Source organism: Bos indicus x Bos taurus, chromosome 21 (assembly GCF_003369695.1).
Source record: "Bos indicus x Bos taurus breed Angus x Brahman F1 hybrid chromosome 21, Bos_hybrid_MaternalHap_v2.0, whole genome shotgun sequence".
Taxonomy (NCBI): Eukaryota; Metazoa; Chordata; class Mammalia; order Artiodactyla; family Bovidae; genus Bos; species Bos indicus x Bos taurus.
In genome coordinates this window covers 68,450,686-68,474,347 of record NC_040096.1, presented here as the reverse complement: position 1 = coordinate 68,474,347, position 23,662 = coordinate 68,450,686, and the positions used below count along the sequence as shown (strand labels likewise).

General features: G+C 46.5%; 1 protein-coding gene across 2 annotated transcripts in view; it reads right to left on the bottom strand.

Annotated features, from left to right (window-relative positions):
• Positions 1–3,630: 3,630 nt before the first annotated feature.
• TDRD9 (tudor domain containing 9) overlaps positions 3,631–23,662 on the bottom strand; it is a 110,598-nt gene continuing 90,566 nt past the window's right edge. For both annotated transcript variants that reach the window (XM_027521517.1, XM_027521515.1), the window contains 4 exons: positions 21,366–21,504; positions 16,508–16,626; positions 8,407–8,479; positions 3,631–4,438 (listed from right to left, as the gene is read on the bottom strand). In XM_027521517.1, coding sequence (XP_027377318.1) covers positions 4,337–4,438; positions 8,407–8,479; positions 16,508–16,626; positions 21,366–21,504 — 433 coding nt within the window. In that variant the 3' untranslated portion in view covers positions 3,631–4,336. The remainder of the gene's footprint in view (positions 4,439–8,406; positions 8,480–16,507; positions 16,627–21,365; positions 21,505–23,662) is intronic.

Here is a 23,662-nt window from a genome sequence, read left to right as displayed (position 1 = left end):
TGTCCCCCTGGGTGAGGGTCCTTACCCGCAGTGGCCTGCCCCGTGCCCCATGCCACAGCCAGGATGGCCGTTCTTAGTAACTTCAGGTGTGACATCACTGCCCAAGCCCCTGAGAGCCCCCACCGCACTCAGAATGAAAGGCAAACTCGCCCTGTGGCCTCAGCTCCTGTCTAAGGGTCCTTGCCCTGCCTCCCGGCTCGCTCTCCAAATACTCCAGGCGTTTGCTCCCTCCTCATCTCCTCTGCCCAGAATCCCTCCTCCCCACGTGCCCTCAGGTCAGATCTCTATCCGCTCTCCCCTCACCGTGAAGCTTTCCCTGACGTGGTCATTTCCCTGCACCCGCCCTCCATCGCCAGGTCAGCAAACCAAAACCCACGGTCTGACACTGGTTCATATAAATAAAGCTCTGCTGGAACTCAGCCTCGCTGATTCATCGAAGCATCACCTGTGATTACTTCTGAGCGATGGCTGCAGAGCTGACAGGCAGCACAGATACCTCATGGCCCCAGCACCCAGGACTCTGACCACCGGGCCGGCCCCTTCCCGGGAGAGCAGCCTGCTGTGGACCCCTCCGCTCCCTTTACCCACCCTCTGGGCGCTCACTGCTGCTGGCCTGGCTGTCCCTCCTGTCTCCACTCCCAGGGTCAACTCCGTGAGGTCATCAACATCCCTGAGCAACAGCACGTGCTTGACAAACCCCATGGGAGGACTGTGCGGACAGAGACCACGGCTGCCTCTGGGGACAGCTTGGTACTGGTGGGGAGAAGGCGGACTCTTCCTACCTACCTCTAACACCCCTTCATCTCACACCACGGACATACATGACTAAGAACATAAAAAACTGAAAGAATATGTCAGGAGAGAATCATGCACATGAAAAGCATGGCAATCACCCTCTAAATCAAAGTTATATGGAAAGACGCGCTATCAAATACACTACCGGTTTTGTTTTTTTCAGAAAACATATGTACAAAGTTAATGTGATGAAGACCAACGACTGATTTAACCAGCAACACAGATGCCTGGGTTGGGATGGGAAAACGAGGGGCAGAAGGATGGAGAGAGCCCCACCTCCTTCTGTTAGCGCAGCAAGCAGTTAACCACTAAGGTGAAATGATGCAAAAGCATAATTTACTCAATAAAATACTTAAGATGGAGGCAATTCCAGAAAAAAAAAAAAAAGGTAAGAGAATTGTTTTGAGGGCCATAACCACAAAAATCTAAAAACTGGATTTTTTATTAATTTATTTGGCTGCACTGGGTCTTGGTTGTAGATTGCAGGATCTTAGTTCCCTGCCCCGGGATCAAACCCGGGCCTTTGCACTGGGGGCACAGTCTTCACCACTGGACCACCAGCGAAGTCCCCCCTTTTTTCACACAAGCCTTTGGTGCTGCTTACTTTTTCAGCCACTCACAGAACGGCTACTTACACGCTAACTAACAAGCAGAAAGCACCAGCAGCCCAGGCCCGGCCTGGCCCTCCGGCCCCCCACGCCGGCTCCCTCTGCGGCCGGCCACTTCCATCCGGCGGCGGGCGGTGCGGAGAGCAAAGAGCAGGCAGCATGTCCTGCTCCTCGTGGAGGCGAGACCTGACCCTTACAGCTGAGGAAGGCCCATGTGGGGCTGGCGGGAAGCACTCTCCCTGGAAACCTGCAGGGGGTGCTTTTGCTCAGAGCTGAGCAAGACTGGACGCCAGGGACGCGGGGGTGACGTGCTCAGACGGTCGAGACACAGCCGCGCGGCCCGGCACACGCGTGCCAGCAGGCTTCCCGGCTGCTGGCCCGGCTGACCCGAGGAGGCCCAGGGCAGCGCCGGCCAGGCCCCAGTTTACAGAAGTCCTACCCGCGCCGACGCGGGATGGCTTCCGAGTCCTCCACATGAGCTCCTGGTCACGACCCCACCATCAAACCAAACCCAAGAGCTTCTCGTGTTTTCTCACCGTGGAAGCCCCACTCAGGAGGACCCTTTCTCCTACCCGCCCACTGGCCGGTCCAGACCTTCCGTGAGAACTCACTCAGATCTCGCTGGCTGCTGCATTTACAGCGGCTCTGCTTTGCTGCTAACCCTGTCTCAAAAAAGTCATGGCAAATAGATGGGCAAACAGTGGAAACAGTGACAGACTTTATTTTGGGGGCTCCAAAATCACTGCAGATGGTGACTGCAGCCATGAAATTAAAAGATGCTTGCTCCTTGGAAGAAAAGCTATGACCAACCTAGACAGCATATTAAAGAGCAGAGACATTACTCTGTCAACAAAAGTAGCTCTAGTCAAGGCTATGGTTTTTCCAGTGGTCATGTATGGATGCGAGAGCTAGACTATAAACAAAGCTGAGCTCCGGGAGTTGGTGATGGACAGGGAGGCCTGGGGTGCTGCAGTCCATGGGGTTGCAAAGAGTCAGACACGACTGAGCGACTGGACTGAACACTCCTGTATCAGTTTTAGAAATCTGGATTATTATTTTTTTTTTGTATTCAACTCTTTATTTTAGTAAAGTCAGAATAAATACAGCACATGCAGTGCTAGAAATCTAAAACTGATACATTAAGCAATTACCAAACTTAAAGTGACGAGATTCAATGTCTGTCTACATTTGGCTAATTAAAATCCATTCTTATTCACTGAAAATGTTGCTGGCTGACAAAACTTAAGGTAAGTCACTGATTTTGGCAATACACAAAGATAACCACATGTTTGAGAAATAGGCCAGACACTGAAAAATAAATAACATATGTAACTAAATAGAACTCTATAGAATTTCTGAAAATGTGGACACTTCCTAAGTGTTTTAAGATAATATATCAAAACCTTGGCATGTTATAGTTTCAAGTTGCGAATTTTGTGTTACATTTTCTTAGAAAGTTAAAGCTACCTACATTGTCAATGCCGGGTCTGCTTAGTTTCACTAAAAGTATAGTAAGACTTAACATTAAAGCTCACATATTGGACTTAATGTTTGGAGATTGGGGAGAAAAATACCTTACAGCAGAATTCCCTTCTGATGTGGCAAACTGTACTAATTTAACTTTGTACTTGCTCGTTCTATCTGGATAGGCATTTATAGTCTATAAATAAGCCATTCCGGTCATGATAAGATTACATGTATGAATACATCCGTATATTTTCAAAGCACTCTTGAAAGTTAATGCAAGTAAATATAGCAGTTCCTCTTCATTCTAAGCTAGGCAAGTCTTGGGTATATGTTACTACGGGAGAAGTTTGAAAGTTCGATTTTAAAAAAGTGTTTAGTGGAAGTTTCATCTAATTAGATTTTTTCATGCCTGCCATAAGTAAAATTAAAACAGTAGAATGGCTGACCATGCCAGTGACCAGTCCTTTTATGGATCTGCTTGGATTTTGGTCTTGAATGCATGCTAGTGCTAACGTTTTTTGGTCAAGAGGATATGAGCAGGAGGGATTATGCAGCAGGCTTTTATTTTATTGCAGATGTTCTTCACTCTCTTTACTCTGCACTGAAACGTTAAAATGGCTTACATTTGTGGACTTTGTTAATTGGAATAACAACAAACAGAAATCCTTGAGATTTCACGGGTTAGAAATACGTACTAAGTTGCTCATGGTGATTTTTCTGTATAGTACAGTTATATTTTAGTTGCATAGGTTTCCATTGTACTTTACACTTTTCTGCTAAATTTGGCCAAAGATGATTATTCACCAACTAAAGTTGTCTCCTCCATGTGGAATTGGTACTGATTCTCTGGTTGGAAAATGGTGATCTTCATAATCTTAACAATGGATTATTATTTTTAAGAAAAAAATATATTTTAATCTCCTCTGACTAAAACTGTCAGAAACAAACTCGGTCTAATACTTTTATTAGATATGCTAGTGACCAGGTGATCTCTCTCATTTCCAAAACGTGGACAAAGAATTGTAACTTAAGGAAAAACCTGAGATACACAAAACGAAGTATTTTTACCGAAATTAGATATCTCCCCTCACGGAAAAAAGTCAGAAAAGGTCACATGGTTTTGGAAAAGAACACCCAGCTTTCCCCTTGTCATCAGCTGGGAGCACTGGTCTCCCTGGGCCCAGGCATTTAAACCTCGGCAAGAAGGCGGAACACACGCTGGATCCAGAACCTCACACCCAATACTACCTATGGATATCTACTTTAATAACAGAGCAAAAGAGAACCTTTTTCCAAATGAAGTCTTCCTTCAGAACAATTTTTCCCAAAATGTTTAATACAGTGATTTTCTGTTTCACGAGAAGACCAGCCTTTTCCCAGTTCTTCCCACGTGAACAGAAACACCACCCTCCAGCCCCCACTGAGGCAGCGCAGCGCGCGGCTCGCAGGGGCAGGGCGCCCGCCCTCTAGGAGCTGAGCACAATCAGCCTGTGGAGCTGGTACAGGAAGGTGTTCTTGCCCCTGCTGCTCTCTCGGTCCGCCTGCTCCATCACCAGCTTCGGATCAACCTGTTGGGGCAAAAGGGCCAGTCAGGCTCCGCAACAGCGCTTTTCTAGACATAAAGTAAAACAAAGTTACACACATACACAGACCTTGTGTGTGTGTGTGTGTGTGTGTGTGTGTGTGTGTGTGTGTGCAGAGAGGGCAGGAAGCACTCCTTCAATGTCTCTCACAACACCAAATACTATACATTTGCTATGCCATCTTTCAATTCGTCTTAACAATACAGTAAGCTCTACTCAGAAATCTCCCATGCATTCTTTTACGTAAACATGAACAGTAACTTCACAGAGGCATTAGAGCATGTGGAAGTTTTCTGAAACCCACCAACCCCAGAGTGAAACTCGGCTTCCTAACTAAGTCTTCTATTAGCTTCACACCCCCCATGGAGGCTGTGGGAGAGGTGGCCGGCGCACCCTGCACGTCCTCCCTGAGGGCAGAGCTCGTGCACGTGCTGGAGCAGCTCCAGTGACTGGTGCTCAGCACTCTGACAGGGAACCCCGTCATGGAGCACGTGGACCACAGGAACGCTGCAGCAGAAGTACCTGTCGGACTTGGAGTGGGAAACACAGCTCCGGGGGCAGCGTCTCACTCCCCCGCCACAGGGATGAGGAACCAGTGCCCCAGCTGGTTTATTTATAAAGACAGCCTTGGCTCTAGGATTGTTGCTGTTCAATCACTAAGTCATGTCCGACTCTTTGCAACCCCATGGACTGCAGCACGCAGGCTCCTCTGTCCTCCACTATCTCCGGGAGTTTGCTCAAAGTCACATCCATTAAGTCAGCGATGCCATCCAACCATCTCATCCTCTGCCGTCTCCTTCTCCTCCTGCCCTCAATCTTTCCCAGCGTCAGGGTCTTTTCCAATGAGTCAGCTCTTCAAATCAGGTGGCCAAAGTATTAGAGAGAGGTTCAGCATCAGTCCTTCCAATAAATATTCAGGGTTGATCTCCTTTAGGATGGACTGGTTTGATCTCCTTGCAGTCCAGCTACCTTCTCCAGCACAATTCAAAAGTCTGAGTGCTTCCTTAAGTCTTACATCCATAGATGACTACTGGAAAAACCATAGCTTTGACTAGATGGACCTTTGCTGTCAAAGTGGTATCTCTGCTTTTTAATACGCTGTCTAGGTTGGTCATAGCTTTTCTTCCAAGGAGCAAGTGTCTTTTAATTTCATGGCTGCAGTCACCATCTGCAGTGATTTGGGAGCCCAAGAAAATACAGTCTCTCCCCGTTTCCATTTTTCCTCCATCTATTGGCCATGAAGTGTTGGGACCAGATACCATGATCTTAGTTTTCTGAATGTTGAGTTTTAAATCAGATTTTTCACCTTCCTCTTTCACTTTCATCAAACGGCTCTTTAGTTCTTCTTTGCTTTCTGCCATAAGGGTAGTGTCATTTGCATTTCTGAAGTTGTTGATATTTCTCTTGGCAATCTTGATTCCAGCTTGTGCTTTACCCAGCCTAGCATTTCTCATGATGTTCTCTGCATATAAGTTAAATAAGCAGGGTGACAATATACAGCCTTGACGTACTCCTTACCCAATCTGGAACAAGTCCGTTATTCATGTCCAGTTCTAACTGTTGCTTCTTGACCTGCATACAGGTTTCTCAGGAGACAGATAAGGTGGTCTGGTATTCCCATCTCTTTAAGAATTTTCCATAGTTTGTTGTGACCCACACAGTCAAAGGGCTTCCCTTGTGGCTCAGCTGGTAAAGAATCCACCTACAATGTGGGAGACCTGGGTTTGACCCCTGGGTTGGGAAGATCTCCTGGAAAAGGGAAAGGCTACCCATTCCAGTAATCTGGCCTGGAGAATTCCATGGACTGTATAGTCCACGGGGTTGCAAAGAGTCAGGCATGACTGAGTGACTTACACTTCACTTCACACAGTCAAAGGCTTTAGTGTAGTCAATGAAGAAGTAGATGTTTTCTGGAATTCCCTTGCTTTTTCTATGATCCAACAGATGTTAGCAATTTGATCTCTGGTTCCTCTGCCTTTTCTAAATCTAGCTTGTGCATCTGGAAGTTCTCGGTTCACATACTGCTGAAGCCTAGTTTGGAGAATTTTGAGCATTACTTTGCTAGCGTGTGAGATGAGTACAATTGTGCGGTAGTTTGAGCATTCTCTGGCATTGTCTTTCTTTGGGATTGGAATGAAAACTGACCTTTTCCAGTCCTGTGGCCACTGTTGAGTTTTCCAAATTTGCTGGCATATTGAGTGCAGCACTTTCACAGCATCATCTTTTAGGATTTGAAATAATTCATCACCTCCACTAGCTTTGTTCATAGTGATGCTTCCTAAGGCCCACATTCCAGGATGTCGGGCTCTAGGTTAGTGGTCACACCATCCTGGTTATCTAGGTCACTAAGATCTTTTTTGTACACTTCTGTGTATTCCTGCTACCTCTTCTTAATATCTTCTACTTCTGTTAGGTACATACTATTTCTGTCCATTTATTGCATCCATCTTTGCATGAAATGTTCCCTTCATATCTTTAATTTTCCTGACGAGATCTCTAGTCCTTCCCATTCTATTGTTTTCCTCTATTTCTTTGCACTGTTCACTTAAGAAGGCCTTCTTGGGTCTCCTTGCTATTCTCTGAAACTCTGCAGTCAGCTGGGTATATCTTCCCGTTTCTCCTTTGCCTTTGATGTCTCTTTTCTCTTGGCTCTAGGATTAGAGCTTACGATTCCTCCCTGGGCTCCTTTCCTGCAATCACATTTTCTTCTCTTCTCTAACTCTCATGGGCAGGAAATGTCACGGTGTCTGGTGTGGGCCCTGCCACACTTCACAAACGCTGTGGGCCGAACCGTGTCATCCAGACCCCCAGTGGCACAGTATTAGGAGGCAGGCCTTTGGGCAGTAGTCGGGTTACACGGAGGTGCGGGGGAGGCTCTCACGATGGATTAGTGCCCTTACAGGAAGAGACCCCAGACAGCATGCCACCCAGTCTCTGCCACGCCAGGGCACAGTGAGAAGGTGGATGTCTCCAAGCAGGAGGGCCCTCGGCAGAGCCCCACCGTGCTGGCACCCGCAGCACCCACACCCGGCCTCTATCACTGTCACAGAGTAAACTGCTGCTGCTTTTGCCACCCAGTGGATGGCACGTCGTCATGACAACCGAAGAAGATGAAAGCAACAGCAAACGTGCCCTAAATGCGCGCCCGACACCCATACCTGTTTTATCCAGAAGTGAAGGATGGTTAGCCTGGGGTCTAACTTTTCACATACAATATACTATCCAGAGGGCTTCCGGTGGCTCAGGGGTAAAGAATCCACCTGCCAATGCAGGAGACTCGAGTTCAATCCCTGGGTCAGGAAGACCCTTGGAAGAGAAATGGCAACCCACTCCAGTATTTTGTTGGGAAAATTCCATGGACAGAGGAGCCTGTATAGGGCTATAGTTCATGGGGTTGCAAAGAGTCAGACACACCGGAGAGACTGAGCAATGCACTATTCAGAAGTGGCAGGCTGCCTGCGGGCACCGCACCGCCGGCGCCGCCCGCTCCGTCGTGCGCCTCTCTCTGCTCTCCCGCATCCTCCACCCTGAGCTCCTCTGAGTCTCTCCCTGAGCCCCTCTAGAGGCTCTTCCCTGAGCCCTTATGAGTCTCTCCCTGAGCCCCTGAGTCTCTCCCCGAGCCCCTCTGAGTCTCTCCCTGAGCCCCTCTGAGTCTCTCCCTGAGCCCCTCTAGAGGCTCCTCCCTGAGCCCCTGAGTCTCTCCCTGAGCCCCTCTGAGTCTCTCCCTGAGCCCCTCTAGAGGCTCCTCCCTGAGCCCCTCTGAGTCTCACCCTGAGCCCCTCTGAGTCCCTCCCTGAGCCCCTCCGAGTCTCACCCTGAGCCCCTCCGAGTCTCTCTGCTCTCCCGAATCCTCCTCCCTGAGCCCCTCTGAGTCTCTCCCTGAGCCCCCCTGAGGCTCCTCCCCGTCCGTCCTGGGGGCAGGCGGCCCACACCGCCTCCAGTTTCTCACTTACCTGATTCCACTCGTACGGCTTCTCGTACCACTTAGGAACAACCTTCTCTCTTGCTTTCAACTGACAGAACAAACTAAAATTTTAAAAAAGAGAGTTTAAGTCATCTTAATTATATGTTAGTAACTGAAAACACTACTACGATATTTAAAGAGATTTAAATTCTATGTACTTTCACTCAGGATTATAATGCTAGTAAGTTTTTTAAAGGTCAAAATTTATGTAATTGTGATCAGAGAATATTTTAATCCACTATACATTCAAAAGAGCTTCCCTGATAGTTCAGTTGGTAAAGAATCTGCCTGCAATGCAGGAGACCCAGGTTCAATTCCTGGGTCAGGAAGATCAGCTGGAGAAGGGATAGGCTACTCACTCCAGTATTCTTGGGCTTCCCTTGTGGCTCAGCTGGTAAAGAATCTGCTCCCAATGTGGGAGACCTGGGTTTGAGCCCTGGGTTGGGAAGATCCCCTGGAAAAGGGAAAGGCTACACAGTATTCTGGCCTGGACAATTCCATGGACTATATAGTCCATGGGATCACAAAGAGTCGGACACAACTGAGTGACTGACTTTCACTTTCATACATTCAAAAGCAGGAAAAGAATGGAGTGACACAGCCTCTAAGGCTGACCGCTGTGCTCTGCGTTCCCCTGGTAACCAGTGGAGGCAGCTCCATTACCGAACATCTCTGCGTCACTCAGTCAAGTTCTGGGAGATGTAACAGGAACTGTTATACCATTTACTCTTAAGCAGCTGTGACAAGCTGGAAATGTCAAAAGGCTGAGATAGAGAATTCTAGCAATAAAAGAATAAAGTTTGCAAATCTTCTTGCACCTCCTTCCTCCCCAACAAGTATAAAACTGGACACGATTGTCCAAGGAACACATCTGAAGGCTCTGGATGTTAACCAAAAGCAAACAAGTTCAGAAGCATTCATTCAAGAAAAACTGCTGAACTCTAGGCAGCAAGACTGGAGTCTGCGGAGTTCAAACCTGGGGCTGCTCCCCGCCACACTCACACCCACCCCAGCAGCTTGACCTGGCACTCCAGAGCTCCAGGGGAGCTGGCTGTGAGAACAGGCATGCTCATGGCCAGACTGAGTTCACTTGATGTGCAGCAGAGGGTGAAGCCTCGTGCCTGGCAGCACAGTCAGACAAGTGCAGGAGGAATCGAAGGGAGAAAGCCTCCAGCTCTTCGAGCCTTTGGCCTTGGTCCTGCTTGGGGCCAGTGCAGACCAGCAGACTCCCGGGAAATGCCCAGGGAGACCCTGGGGCCGAGAGCGGCAGAGGCCAGCGGGGCTCCCAGACGACCCCAGGGTGATGGAGCAGCTGCACACACAGGTGCAGAGGAGCCCTATGAAGGCCCCCAGCCTGCCACAGGGCCCTGGCGAAAAATACAAGCCAGGAAAGAGCTTAACACTGCCTGAACTCTAGAAGTACTGTCAACCCACACACGGACCCACCAGCACAGGCTGGAAAACTTGATGATTCAGAGGTCCAAGCACAACTTCTGATCCACCAATGGCTGAGCACTGAGCAATGCAGACACGAGGACACCCCCTAACAAGCCAGGCTGGAAAATACAAGGAGAATTAAAAAAAAAAAAGGTACCTGCGGCCTTACAGCATGTAGGGAAACCCATTCTGCAGAATTCTGCAGGGAAGAACCAAAACCCTACATTAATATACTACATTACCTAAAATACTCAATCTCTAGCAAGATATATGAGAAACAGGAATGCGTGACCCATACTCAGGAATAAAAAGGAGAGCAGGCAACAGAGGCTGAGTGGGTGGGCTCGGACGTGGGTTTGGCAGGTAAGACTTCAAAGAGGTCCCTGCAAGCACACACAGAGAATTAAAGCAAACCGTGTTTAAAGAAATAGAGGAAAACACGATGACAATGACTCAAAGGAAATCTCACTAAAAGTTTAAAACTATACACGAGAACCAAAGAGAAATTTTAGAATTGAAAGGTACAGTAACTAAAATGAAGAAGTCCTTATAGGAATCTGTCGGTGTGAGATGGACGAACAGAGAGTCAGTGAACTTAAGGACAGAGCAACGGACGTTCCCTAACTGAACAGGAGGGAGAAGGAGGAGGAAGAAAAAATGGCAGAGCCTCCGAGACCAGCAGGACGACGTCAGTTGTACCAAACACCATACAGTGGAGTCCCCAGGGAGGAGAGAGCATGGCAGGGCAGAAAGAAGGCTTTCAAAGATGCAAAGATGCAGGTGCCCTTTCAACTAAATGGGCGGGAAAAGATACGTCATGAAAACAGTAAGCAAACAGTAACCAAACCAAGCAGAACAGCTATGTCCGACAAACCAGACTTTTAAACAAGAAAGATTATCAGAACAGAGATTTCATAATGATAAAAGGGCTAACACCTCAGGAAGATACGACACTTATAAATGTAAACGTGTCTAACAGAGCCCCCAAAAGACAGAAACGGAAAACTGACAGAGAAGAGAAATACTCCTATCTCAATAAATAGAAACTGTAATGTCCCAGTTTTGATTTTCATAGAACTAGAAAGAAAATCAGCAAGCATAGTGAATCCCAGGCCACCACCCACCATGGACCCACCCAGCATCTACAGAGCACCCCACCCAACAACACATATATTCTTCTCAAGGGAACAAGGAACACTTTCCAGGAAAGACTGTGCCAGGCCACAGAGCAAGGCCCAGTACACGTGGGAGGGGCTATGAAAGACCGGGGTCATTCATGTCCGTGTGACGCCTGCAGCGGAAATGCACTATACAGTAACAACAGAGAATATTTGGAAAATCTCAAAAAATATTTGAAAATTAAACAATATGCACCTCAATAATGCATCAAAGAAGAAATCACAAGGGAAACCAGACAGTGCTTTTAAAAGAATTAAAATCAAAATACCACTGATCAGAAAGTATGGGATGCAGCAAAAACAGTAATGGAGAGAATTTTACAGGTTTAAATGTCTGTAACAGAAAAGTTCTCAAAATAATAAAGCTTCTAAGTTAGGAAATTGGAAAAGCAGCAAGTTAGGCCCAATGCAACCAGAGGTAAGGGAATAATTACAATGAGATAAACATTGCTACTGCTAAGTCACTTCAGTCGTGTCCGACTCTGTGCGACCCCACAGATGGCAGCCCACCAGGCTCCCCCGTCCCTGGGATTCTCCAGGCAAGAACACTGGAGTGGGTTGCCATTTCCTTCTCCAATGCATGAAAGCGAAAAGTGAAAGTGAAGTCGCTCAGTCGTGTCCGACTCTTGGCAACCCCATGGACTGCAGCCCACCAGGCTCCTCCATCCATGGGATTTTCCAGGCAGAGATAAACATCAACGAAACAGAAAAAATAAACATTAGGGGGGAAAATCAACAAAACCAAACATTAGTTCTTCGAAGAGATCACTAGAATTGATAAACTTTAGCTAAGCTAACCCAGAAAAAAGAGAGGCAATACACACAAACTCCAAAGCAAGAAAGGGGGCGTGACTTCTGACTATACAGAGGAAAGGGTTCCTGGAGAAGATTCTGAACAACTGTATGCCAACTAGTTCATTTACACAAACTGAGTAAAATTCTTAGAAAGACACAAATTATCAAAACTGACTTAAAAAGAAACAGAAACTCTGAATCGACCTAAAACACAAGAAATTGAAGTAGTAATTTAAAATCTCCCCACAAAGAGAAGTCCAAGTTCAGATGATTTCATTGGTAAACTCAATCAAATATTTAAAGAGATGATATCGATCCTATACAAACTCTTTCTGAAAACAGAGTGGCAGGAAACACTTCCTAAACTCGTTCTGTGAAGCCAGTGCCGCTCTGATACCAAATTTGACAAAGAGATCACAGGAAACTTAAGACCAGTGAATGAGCCTCAGAAACACAGAGGGAAAACCCTAACAACAGAAATAGCAAACGAGCTTATCAAAAGAATTACACACTAAGTGGAATTCATCCCAAGAATGCAAAGCTAGTTATAACATCCAAAAAGCAATTAATACACTACATAAATTTTAAAAAACACAATTTTCTCACAGACACAAAAAAGGCATTGGCAAAATGTGACATCCTTCCCCAATCAAAGCTGCCAGCACACTAGGGACAGAAGAGAACCCCTCCAACCGGACAGAGAGCGTCTGCTGCTGCTAAGCCTCTGCTGAATGCCTCCAGCCACCGCCATACTCAGCGAGTGACAAGGCTTCTCCCTGAAACGGGGGCCGAGGCAAGGACATGTGCTCTCATCACCTCTGTTTAACAACATATTGAGGGTTCTAACCAGCAGAATAAAACAAGGGAAAAATTACGAGCATACAGATTGGAAAGGAAGAAGTAAAACTGTCTTTACTCATAGATATAATCCTGTATGTAGGAAATCCTAAAGAGTCTACAAGAACTACTAGCACTAACCATTTAATAAGGTCACGGGATAAAAGACCAGTATATAAAAATCAATTGTTCATTTGTAGCAATGAACAATGCAAAAATAAAGAAAATTATTTAAACTCACAATAGCATCAAAAAGACAAAAATATTTCGAAATAATTTAACAAAAGTGCAAGCACTGCACACTGAAAACCACAGAAAGTGTTCAGGGAAACTGAAGGATATCTAATAGGCATTCCATCTTGGTGGGCCAAACAACTCAATACTGTTAAGATAGCAATTCTCCTCAAACTCATCTGTAGATCCACCACAATCCCTATCACGGTTCCTGCCAGGCTCACTGTAGACATTGACAAGCTGAGCCCAACTTGCATGTGGAGAGGAAAAGGATCTAGAAAAGTAAAAGCAACATTGAAAAAGAAGAACGAAACACAAGGGCTCACTGCTCAATTTCAAGAATTACTATTAAAACACACATAAGTCAACAGAACAAAACAGGAAGTTCATAAATAAACCTTCACGCTCACGGCCAGTTTATTTTGGACAGGTGCCACTGTAATTCAATGAGGGAAAAGAAAGTTCTTCAGCAAATTATGTTGTAACATATAACAAGTGGATGTTCTTATGTGAAAAAACAAACTTCAAAGCCTCTTACATGTCATACCACATTCAAATATCATCTCAAAACGGATCAAAACCCAAACACAAGAAGGTGGTGCAGTGGTGAAGAACCGCCTGCTTGTGCAGGAGACACGAGACACAGGTGCAACCCCTGGGCCAGGAAGATGTCCTGGAGAAGGAAATGGCCACCCACTCCAGTTTTCTTGCCTGGAAAATTCCAGACAGAGGAGCCTGTCCATGAGGTCACAAAGAGTTGGACATGACTGAGCAACTGAGCACAAATATGAGAGAGGGAAACAGAGGAGAACACTTGTGTGACACTGGATAGAACACCAAAAGCACACGCCACACCAAAGATGAAGTAGCATCATCAACATTAAGTCTGTGTGTTCTTCAGAATATGAAAATAAAAGGGAGACGAAAAGACAAACTACATGACGGGGAAAGTATCTGCAAATTACATATTCATAAGAGACTTTCAGCAAGCATTTAGAAAGAACGCCTGCAACTCAGTAATGAGATGACAATCAACCCAATTAAAAAAATGTGAAAGATCTGAAACATCGATAACCTCAGATCTGCAGATGATAACAACCCTTACGGCAGAAAGCAAAGAGGAACTAAAGAGCCTCTTGATGAAGGTGAGAGAGAAGAGTGAAAAAGCTGGCTCAAACTCAACATTCAAAAAACGAAGACCATGGCATCGGGTCCCATCACTTCACGGCAAACAGATGGGGCAACAATGGGAACAGTGACAGACTTCACTTTCTTGGGCTCCAAATCACTGTAGATGGTGACTGCAGCCACGAAATTAAAAGACGCTTGCTCCTTGGAAGAAAAGCTATGACCAACTTAGCGAGTTAAAAGCAGAGATGCTGCTGACAAAGGTCCATCTTATCAAGGCTATGGTTCTTCCAATGGTCGTGAATGGATGTGAGTTGGACCATAAAGAAAGCTGAGCGCCAAAGAACTGATGCTTTTGAACTGTGGTGTTGGAGGAGACTCCTGAGAGTCCCTTGGACTGTAAGGAGATCCAACCAGTCTATCCTAAAGGAGATCAGTCCTGAATGTTCACTGGAAGGACTGATGCTGAAGCTGAAGCTCCATTACTTTGGCCACCTGATGCAAAGAACCAACTCACTGGAAAAGACCCTGATGCTAGCAAAGACTGAAGGTAGGAAGAGAAGGGGATGACAGAGGATGAGACGGTTGGACGGCATCACCAACTTGATGGACATGAGTTTGAGCACACTCTGGGAGTTGGTGATGGACAGGGAAGCCTGGTGTGCTGCAGTCCATGGGGTTGCAAAGAGTTAGACACGACTGAGAGAACTGCGCTGTAAGGCCACTAGATTAACTACAATAAAAAACTCACAACCAAGCGCAGGCAAGGATGGAGAAAAGGAAACGGCCACACGTTGCTGGCAGGGATGTGATATGGGAGTCAGCTTGAAAACCAGCTTGTCCATTTCTTAAAAAATTAACAAATTTACCATACAACCTACCACTTCCACTCCTAGATATCTACCCAAGAGAGAAGAAGATACACATCCATTTAAAGGCTGCGTGCCTTTCCAGAGCAGCATTACTCAAAAAGCCTAATACTGCAAACAAGCCAAGCATTTCAACAACCGGTGGATGGGCGGACGAAGCGTGACATACGCACACGGAGGAGCGTGACATACGCACACAGACGAGCACCAGTCATTAAAGAGGATAAACACATCACAACACGGATGAACCTCAAACACACTCGGCTAAACAAACGAAGCCAGGTTTTTAAAGTCATTAGGTCAATTATAAATAATTTTCAGAGAAGAAAAATCTATGGAGACCATAAGAGGCCTGTGGTTGCCTGGAGTTTGGGTGGGGACAGGAGATGCTGACAAATGGACAGAAGAACTGCTGCTTCTAAAAACAGCTTTTTTGAGGTCATTATATACCATAAACTAATTATTTCTAAGTATGCAGTTTAATAATTTTAGTAGATTTATAGCATTGTGTGGCTATCCCCACAATTCTGTTCTAAGGTTATTTATAAGCAAGCTTTGGGGATGACAGAAACTTTGTAACAGAGTCGTATAGTGCTTAGCACAACTCCACACGCTTACTAACAACCACTGAACTGCACCCAACCTCCCTCCCCGCATTTGGCGCCCAGCAAGTCAGGACTGGCTGCCCGCCTTGGGGGTGGGGAGGTGCCCTTAGGACACGCAGGGCAGAGCACAGCCGCACCGGGACAGGGGCCTCCAACACGTGGAGACAGCCGCTCCTCCACGCGGATCTTGCTGGGGGTCTCTCAGTGTTATGAGGACCTCCAGTGTTTTACAGCACGGCGTCGCTCCGCTGCTGACCAGGTGGTGCATCCGCCGGGGCACACACACTGAGATGGCTTCTGTGCTGCGTGTGTGTGAACTCTGACACACCTCAGTCTCTGTCGCAGTCGCAGAGGCAGCACTGTGCCTGGCACCCTGCTGCTCACTGTCCTCAGCTGGCTCCCAGCGGCCCAGGCCACCGTCCCGGGCCGGGCAAGGGGTGAAGCCAGCAGGGAGAGAGGCTGAGAGTGGTTTGCGGGACCCCACGTGCCGAGGGCCTCTGTCTGCTCCTCCCCACCGTGTCCTTCCCCCTCGGCCTCCTCTGACACCTCCAGGCTGACCTAACCTCACGGGCTGCCCCAGTGAGGGCCCTGGTTGCAGGGCTTCTGGCTGGCCTTGGTCAACGGGGAGTCCAGCAAGCAGCAAGCCTGAGCCAGCTGGGAAGCTCATGAGAGGGGCCCAACTCCTGTGAGGTGGTCCTCAAGCCTGGGGCCCCTCATCTCTCTGCCCTCAAGGTGCCCACCGTGGACTCCCTCTGCCCTGCCGGTGCCGTTTGAAAGGCTCTCTTTATTACACTGTTTTCAAACCACCCTGCTTCCTGCCCGGCTCCCAGTGGCCACCCAGGACACAGCCTGCTGCTCCCAGGAAGCTGAGGCCTCTGTCCTGGCACCTCGGAGACACGTCCCCACTTCAGAGCCTTAACCCAGCACACTGCGTCGTATCACAGACAAGGCAAGACACCCAAGGTCCAGACGGCTAAGAAGGAAGCCCGTGTGGCCACACAGCTCACCCTAAAAGTTTCTGGCGGCTGTTATCCTGTAACTGCGCGATCCTTTCCGGCCCAAGACACTTCGATCCATTCGGTCCATCACACACAAGCTTGTTGACAGCAGCTCTGAGAATATTAATCTGTAAATAAACAGTAAGGTACATGCTCACATGGTTCTACTATGACTGAATCTCAATCTACATTTAAGTAATTCATAAACATTCAACTTAATATTTTCACAATTATCGTCAGTATGGTTTCTGGAACAAATGATCAAGGCAAAAATGACACCAGTGAAGTGAGCGTTAGCCCCTCAGTCGTGTCAGACTCTTGACGACCCCGTGGACGGTGGCCCTGGACCAGGCTCCTCGTCCATGGGATTTCCAGCAAGAACACTGGAGTGAGTTGCTATTTCCTTCTCCAGGGGATCTTCCCAACCCAGCGATTGAACCCAGGTCTCCTGCACTGCAGGTAGATTCTTACTGTCTGAGCCACCAACTATCATAATTTAAGAAACAATGACAAAAGGGAAAAAAAAACCAGCAAGGAGGGTTCAGACTTTTCCGTGTAAGCACACTCTTTAAACTTCTGTTCTAGAATGTAATAGTTTAGCCCATGGGGCTACACTGTTCAAAACCTACTTGTATCTTATACACAGGAAGCCCCTATAATCTGTGGATTCAACAAATCTTGGATCAAAAACACTCAGAAAAACAAAACTCCACAAAGTCCCAAAAAGCAGAACTTGAATTTACTGAACACTGGCAACTATCTCCAGAGCATTTACACTGTGTTAGGTGTTACAGGGGGAGAAGGCAGTGGCACCCCACTCCAGCACTCTTGCCTGGAAAATCCCATGGACAGAGGGGCCTGGTGCACTGCAGTCCATGGGGTCGCTAGGAGTCGGACATGACTGCGTGACTTCACTTTCACTTTTCACTTTCATGCATTGGAGAAGGAAATGGCAGCCCGCTCCAGTACTCTTGCCTGGAGAACCCCATGGGCAGAGGAGCCTGGTGGGCTGCAGTCCATAGGGTCGCGAAGAGTCGGACATGACTGAGCGACTTCACTTTCACTTTTTACTTTCATGCATTGGAGAAGGAAATGGCAACCCACTCCAGTGTTCTTGCCTGGAGAATCCCAGGGACGGGGGAGCCTGGTGGGCTGCTGTCTCTGGGGTTGCACAGAGTCGGACAGGACTGAAGCGACTTAGCAGCAGCAGCAGGTGTTACAGGTAACCTAGAGACAACTTAGAGCACTGGGCTGGCTGGGAGGCTCCTTCGGGTTGCTCACTGGCTCACTCATTCTCGGAGGCTCTGGGCCTTCACTGCTGTTGCGGGCTCTCTCTAGTCTTGGCTCTCGGCGCCTCTTCGTTGCAACGCCCAGACTTACCGCCGTGCTTCTCTTGCTGTGGCTTGCAGGCCCCAGCAGCTGCGGCACAAGGGCTCGGCTGCTCCGAGGCATGTGCGATCTTCCCAGGTCAGGGGCTGAACCCGAGTCCCCTGCACTGGCAGAGCAATTCTTACCCACTGCACCACCAGGGAAGTCCCTTTGTTTTCTAAGTAAAAATAAAAGACACCTTTTTCATTTTCACCAAGAATTTTGTTCAATGTATTCACTGTTCTGTTCCACTACCTTCTGTGATTTTTTAGGCAACTTCGTAACTCCGTCTTTCCAAAAACTTTTTATCTTTTTGAGAAAAGAACTGTTCCAGGCGCCTTTTACAGTCTTAGAGGGAACTGAAATTTTTCCCACTAAGAGAATTCTGTAAAGACCAAAATAAATGGACATCCAATGGTGCAGTGTCTGCCAAATACGGAGGATGAACTGGAACTTCCCAGCCAAGCTGTAACAGCTTTTGCCCGGCCGCCAAAGAAACATACTGTCTGTGTTATCGTGATGGAAGATTAAAGGTTTTCTGTTGACTAATTCCGGATGCTTTCGTCAAGTGTTGCCTTCCGTTGGTCTAACTGGAACCAGTACTTGCTGGAATTAATCGTCTGGCTTTCCAGAGGGAGATCATAATAGAGGATGCCCTTCCAATCCCACCATAAATACAACATCGCCTTCTCTGGGTGAAGACCGGCCTTTGGTGTGGTTGGTGATGGTTCATTTCACTTGCCCCATAATCCTTTCTGTTCCACATTAATGCACAGGATTCACTTTTCAGAGCCCATCACAATTTGTTTTAAAAACAGAATGGTTTTGTTATGTCTAAGTAAAGAATCACATGCAGTAATACAATCAAGAAGGTCTTCTTCACTTACATGGAACCCAAATATCGTACTCACTAACATAACCAAGCTGGTGCAAATGACTTTCAATGCTTGATTTGGATATTTTGAGTATGTCGGCTATCTCCTGCATGGTATTACGTTGATTCTTCTCCATTAAGGTCTCAATTTGATCACCATCAACTTCAACTGATCTACCTGACACGGAGCATCATCCAGAGACGAGTCTCCAGCACAAAACCTCGCAGCCCACTTTTACCACATCGCTCAGCCATAGCACCTTCTCCATGTGCTGCACAAACTTTGTTTGCATTTCAGTTGCATTTACTTTTCTCGAAATAAAGCATAATGCACCAAAAATGTTGCTTTCTTTTCCATCTTCAGTATTGAAACGGCTACACAGAAATTAACCAACTTTGGTAAGCTTTTTTTAAAAATGAATGCTGATACTGACAGCTGTCACAACACAATCCCACGGCCCACCAGTCATAGCCAAGGCCTGACCTGAGCACCACACTGTTAACTGACACCTGGCTCTGACCGGCTTTTCCACTGGCATCCTCTTCCCATTCCTGGACCCAATCCACGGCACCTGCAGTCACGTCTCCCCAGCCTCCTCCTGCTCCTGGCCAGATTCTCAGGCTTTTCCTGTCTTTTGAGACCTTGACAGTCCTGAGGAGTCAGGTATCTTGGGAGATGCCCCCTAGTTTGGGCCTACGTGATGTTTCTCGCATGACTAGGTTGGGGTGGTGAATTTGGGGGAGAAGCCCACAGACATGGGGGCCCTTCTCACTCCATCACATCAGGATGTGTGTGCCACCAGCACGACAGGTCACTGGCGATGCTGGCCTTGGCCACTGAGCCCGGGCAGTCTCTGCCAGGCTTAGCGAAAGCCGGTCACTAAGTCTAGTCCACCCCTAAAGCAGGGGGAGGGGGAGGGGAGGTTTCAGCTGCACCGCTCGAGTGCTATTGGGAATTCTCCAGGACAGAAGATTGGTCTCTTCTCCTCATTTGTTTATTCAATCACTGGTTTATATCCCCGGACACTCTTGGGTTATCATCCAACACAACACGATTTATTCTCTGGCCCTAACTGCTCCGGCCCTGGCACCGGCGGGCCCTTGCTTCCTGAGGGCATCTTCACTTCCCGGCACTACAAGAAGCCCCGGGCTCACATACTTCCTCTGCCCATTTCTCTGGGGAACCCCAGATCCTCTTACTGGAAAATCCTATCAGAAACTACCGTCAGGCCCTGGGTTTGTTCGTGGCTGACTACTGGCTGCCTTTGTTTCTGGCTCTCAGAGCGCTGGGCAATTCAGGCACATGTTTGAGATAACGTACTGTGGCTCAGCTGGTAAAGAATCTGCCTGAAATGTGGGAGACCTGGATTCAATCTCTGGGTTGGGAAGATCCCCTGGAGAAGGGAAAGGCTTCCCATTCCAGTAGTCTGGCCTGGAGAATTCCATAGACTGTATAGTCCATGGGGTCACAAAGAGTCAGACACGACTGAGCGACTTTCACTTTTCATGAACATGTAACTCGCCTACATGCAGTTAGACACGAATACCCTTGAACCATGCCTCTTGGTCATCCTGCTTCACAGGGTGTGCCCAGCCTTCCTCTCCTGCCTGCCTCCAGGCCCTGTCCCACAGTAAGAAACTGGCGCCCACATCCCTCACCTGTTCAACTCCAGTAACATGCTGAGCCATTTCAGAACTCGCACTCCTGGAGAATAACTTTACCAAGGAGCAAAGTGTTGTGCATTTTCTTTTCATCTATAGCCTAACTGTTGCCAGTCAAGCACTGTTTTCCAAAATTCCTTTTCCCTCACCTGCTTCAATGCAATTATCCCCCAAACCCTAGTTGGTGTGTGTACAGGCACACGTGCTCACTACCTCAGATCAGATCAGATCAGATCAGATCAGTTGCTCAGTCATGTCCGACTCTGTGACCCCATGAATCGCAGCACACCAGGCCTCCCTGTCCATCACCAACTCCCGGAGTTCACTCAGACTCACGTCCATTGAGTCAGTGATGCCATCCAGCCATCTCATCCTCTGTCGTCCCCTTCTCCTTCTGCCCCCAATCCCTCCCAGCATCAGAGTCTTTTCCAATGAGTCAACTCTTCGCATGAGGTGGCCAAACTACTGGAGTTTCAGCTTTAGCATCGTTCCTTCCAAAGAAATCCCAGGGCTGATCTCCTTCAGAATGGACTGGTTGGATCTCCTTGCAGTCCAAGGGACTCTCAAGAGTCTTCTCCAACACCACAGTTCAAAAGCATCAATTCTCACGTCCAAATCTTTGCGACCCCATGGACTGTGGCCAGCCATGCTCCTGTCCACGGGATTCTTCAGGCAAGAATACTGGAGTGGGTTGCCATGCCCTCCTCCAGGGAACCTTCCTGATCCTGGGATCGGGCCCACGACACTTATGTCTCCTGCACCGGCAGGCAGGTTCTTTACCACTGAGCCACCTTTCTGATCCTCATAGAGCTCAGTACAGTCTGTGAAAAGGTTCTCATCACAGAGAGACCACAGGTATAAGCCTGTGTTAACAGCACCATGTCAGACTCAGCGTGCTGAACGGCTGTACAAGCAAAACCCGAGTGAGAAGGAGCTCCCACGCCATGATAACCGCAGCCTTACCTCCACAATATCTTCCACGCTGAACTGCACGTCAAACGCAAGCTCCATGTCATGTTCTGGCAGGACCGGGGCCCCTGTGGTCGGATTGCACCCCAAGCCACACAGGACACCAGTGTAGCATCTGCCGTCTTGATCAACTCTACACGAAGTTTTGAGAAAAGTTAATTGTTAAGCTACTCGGTTTTTTGTTTTCAAGAGGTAACTTGAGCTTATTTTATATATATATGCACATATATAAAATATTTATTTATTGAAGTATAGTTGATTTATAATGTCATGTTAGTTTTAGGGGTATGGCAGTGATTCAGGTACACACACTCACACACACACACCTGAATATATGGATGTACAGAATATATATATTCCTCTTCAGATTCTTGTCCCTTACCGAGGTTGTTAGAGCACTCTGCTGAGCCGAGTCCCCTGTGCTGTCCAGTCCCCTGGTGCTCGTCTATTTTGTATCTGGGAGTGTGATGTGATTTATTGCCCTGATTTATTGCTCTTCCCCCTTTCCCCTTAACCATGTTTATTTTCTGTATCTGTCTGTTTTGAAAATAAGTGGCAATATTTCTCCATCTATTTGTGTCATCTTTGATTTCCTTCATCAGTGTTTTATAGTTTTCTATATATAGGTCTTTTGTTTCTTTAGGTAGATTTATTCCTAAATATTTTATTCTTTTCCTCGCAATGGTGAATAGAATTGTTTCCTTAATTTCTCTGTTTTCTCACTGTTACATGTATAGGAATGCAAGGGATTTATTTCTCTGTGTTAATTTTATATCCTGCAACTTTACTATATTCATTAGCTCTAGTAATTTTCCGGTGGTGTCTTTAGGCTTTTCTATGTAGAGGATCATGTCATCTGCAAACAGTAAGAGTTTTACTTCTTCTTTTCCAATCTGGATTCCTTTTCTTTTTCTTCTCTGATTGCTGTGGCTAAAACTTCCGAAACTATGTTGAATAGTGGCAGTGAGAGTGGGCACCTTGTCTTGTTCCCGACTTTAGGGGAGATGCTTTCACTTTTCTACCACTGAGGACAATGTTTACTGTGGGTTTATCATATACCGCTTTTATGATGTTCCTTCTATGCCTGCTTTCTGGAGTTATCATAAATGGATGTTAGATTTTGTCAAAGGCTTTCTCTGCATCTATTGAGATAATCATATGGTTTTTATCTTTCCATTTGTTAATGTGGTGTATCACATTGATTGGTTTGCAAATACTGAAGAATCCTTGCATCCCTGAGATAAAGCCCACTTGGTCATGATGTATGATCTCTTAAATATGTTGTTGGATTGTGTTTGCTAGAATTTTGTCGAGGATTTCTCCATCTATGTTCATCAGTGATATTGACCTGTATAGTTTTCTTTTTTATGGCCTCTCTGTCTGATTTTGGTATTAGGGTGATGGTGGCCTCACAGAATGACTTTGGCAGTTTACCTTCCTCTGCAATTTTCTGAGTTTGAGTAGGACTGGTGTTAGCTCTTCTCTAAATTTTTGGTAGAATTCACCTGTGAAGCCATCTAGTCCTGGGCTTCTGTCTGTTGGAAGATTTTTTTATTACAGTTTCAATTTCCGTGCTGTGGTGGGTCTGTTAAGATTTTCTATTTCTTCCTTGGTTCAGTTTTGGAAGGTTATACTTTTCTAAGAATTCATCCATTTCTTCCAAGTTGTCCATTTTATTGTCATATAGTTGCTGATAGTACTCTGTTATGATCCTTTTGATTCTTCTCCATTTTCTAATGATCTCCATTTTCTAGTGATTTCTCCACTTCCATTTCTAATTTTGCTGATTTGATTCTTCTCCCTTTTTTTCTTGATGAGTCTGGCTAATGGTTTGTCTATTTTATTTATCTTCTCAAAGAACCAGCTTTTAGTTTTGTTGATTTTTGCTATAGTCTCCTTTGTTTCTTTTTCACTTATTTCTGCCCTAATTTTTATGATTTCTTTCCTTCTACTAACTCTGGGGTTTATTTCTTTTTTTTCTAGTTGCTTTAGCTGTAAAGTTAGGTTATTTTGATTTTTTTTCTTATTTTTTGAGGTAAGCTTGTATTGCTATGAAGCTTCCCCTTAGCACTGCTTTTACTGAATCCCATAGGTTTTGGGTTATTGTGTTTTCATTTTCATTAGTTTCTATGCATATTTTGATTTCTTTTTTATTTCTTCTTGTTGGTTATTCAGAAGCATGTTGTTTAGCCTGCATGTTTGGATTTTTATTAGTTTTTTTTCCTGTACCTGACATCTAATCTTATCACATTGTGATCAGAAAAGATGCTTGGAATGATTTCAATTTTTTT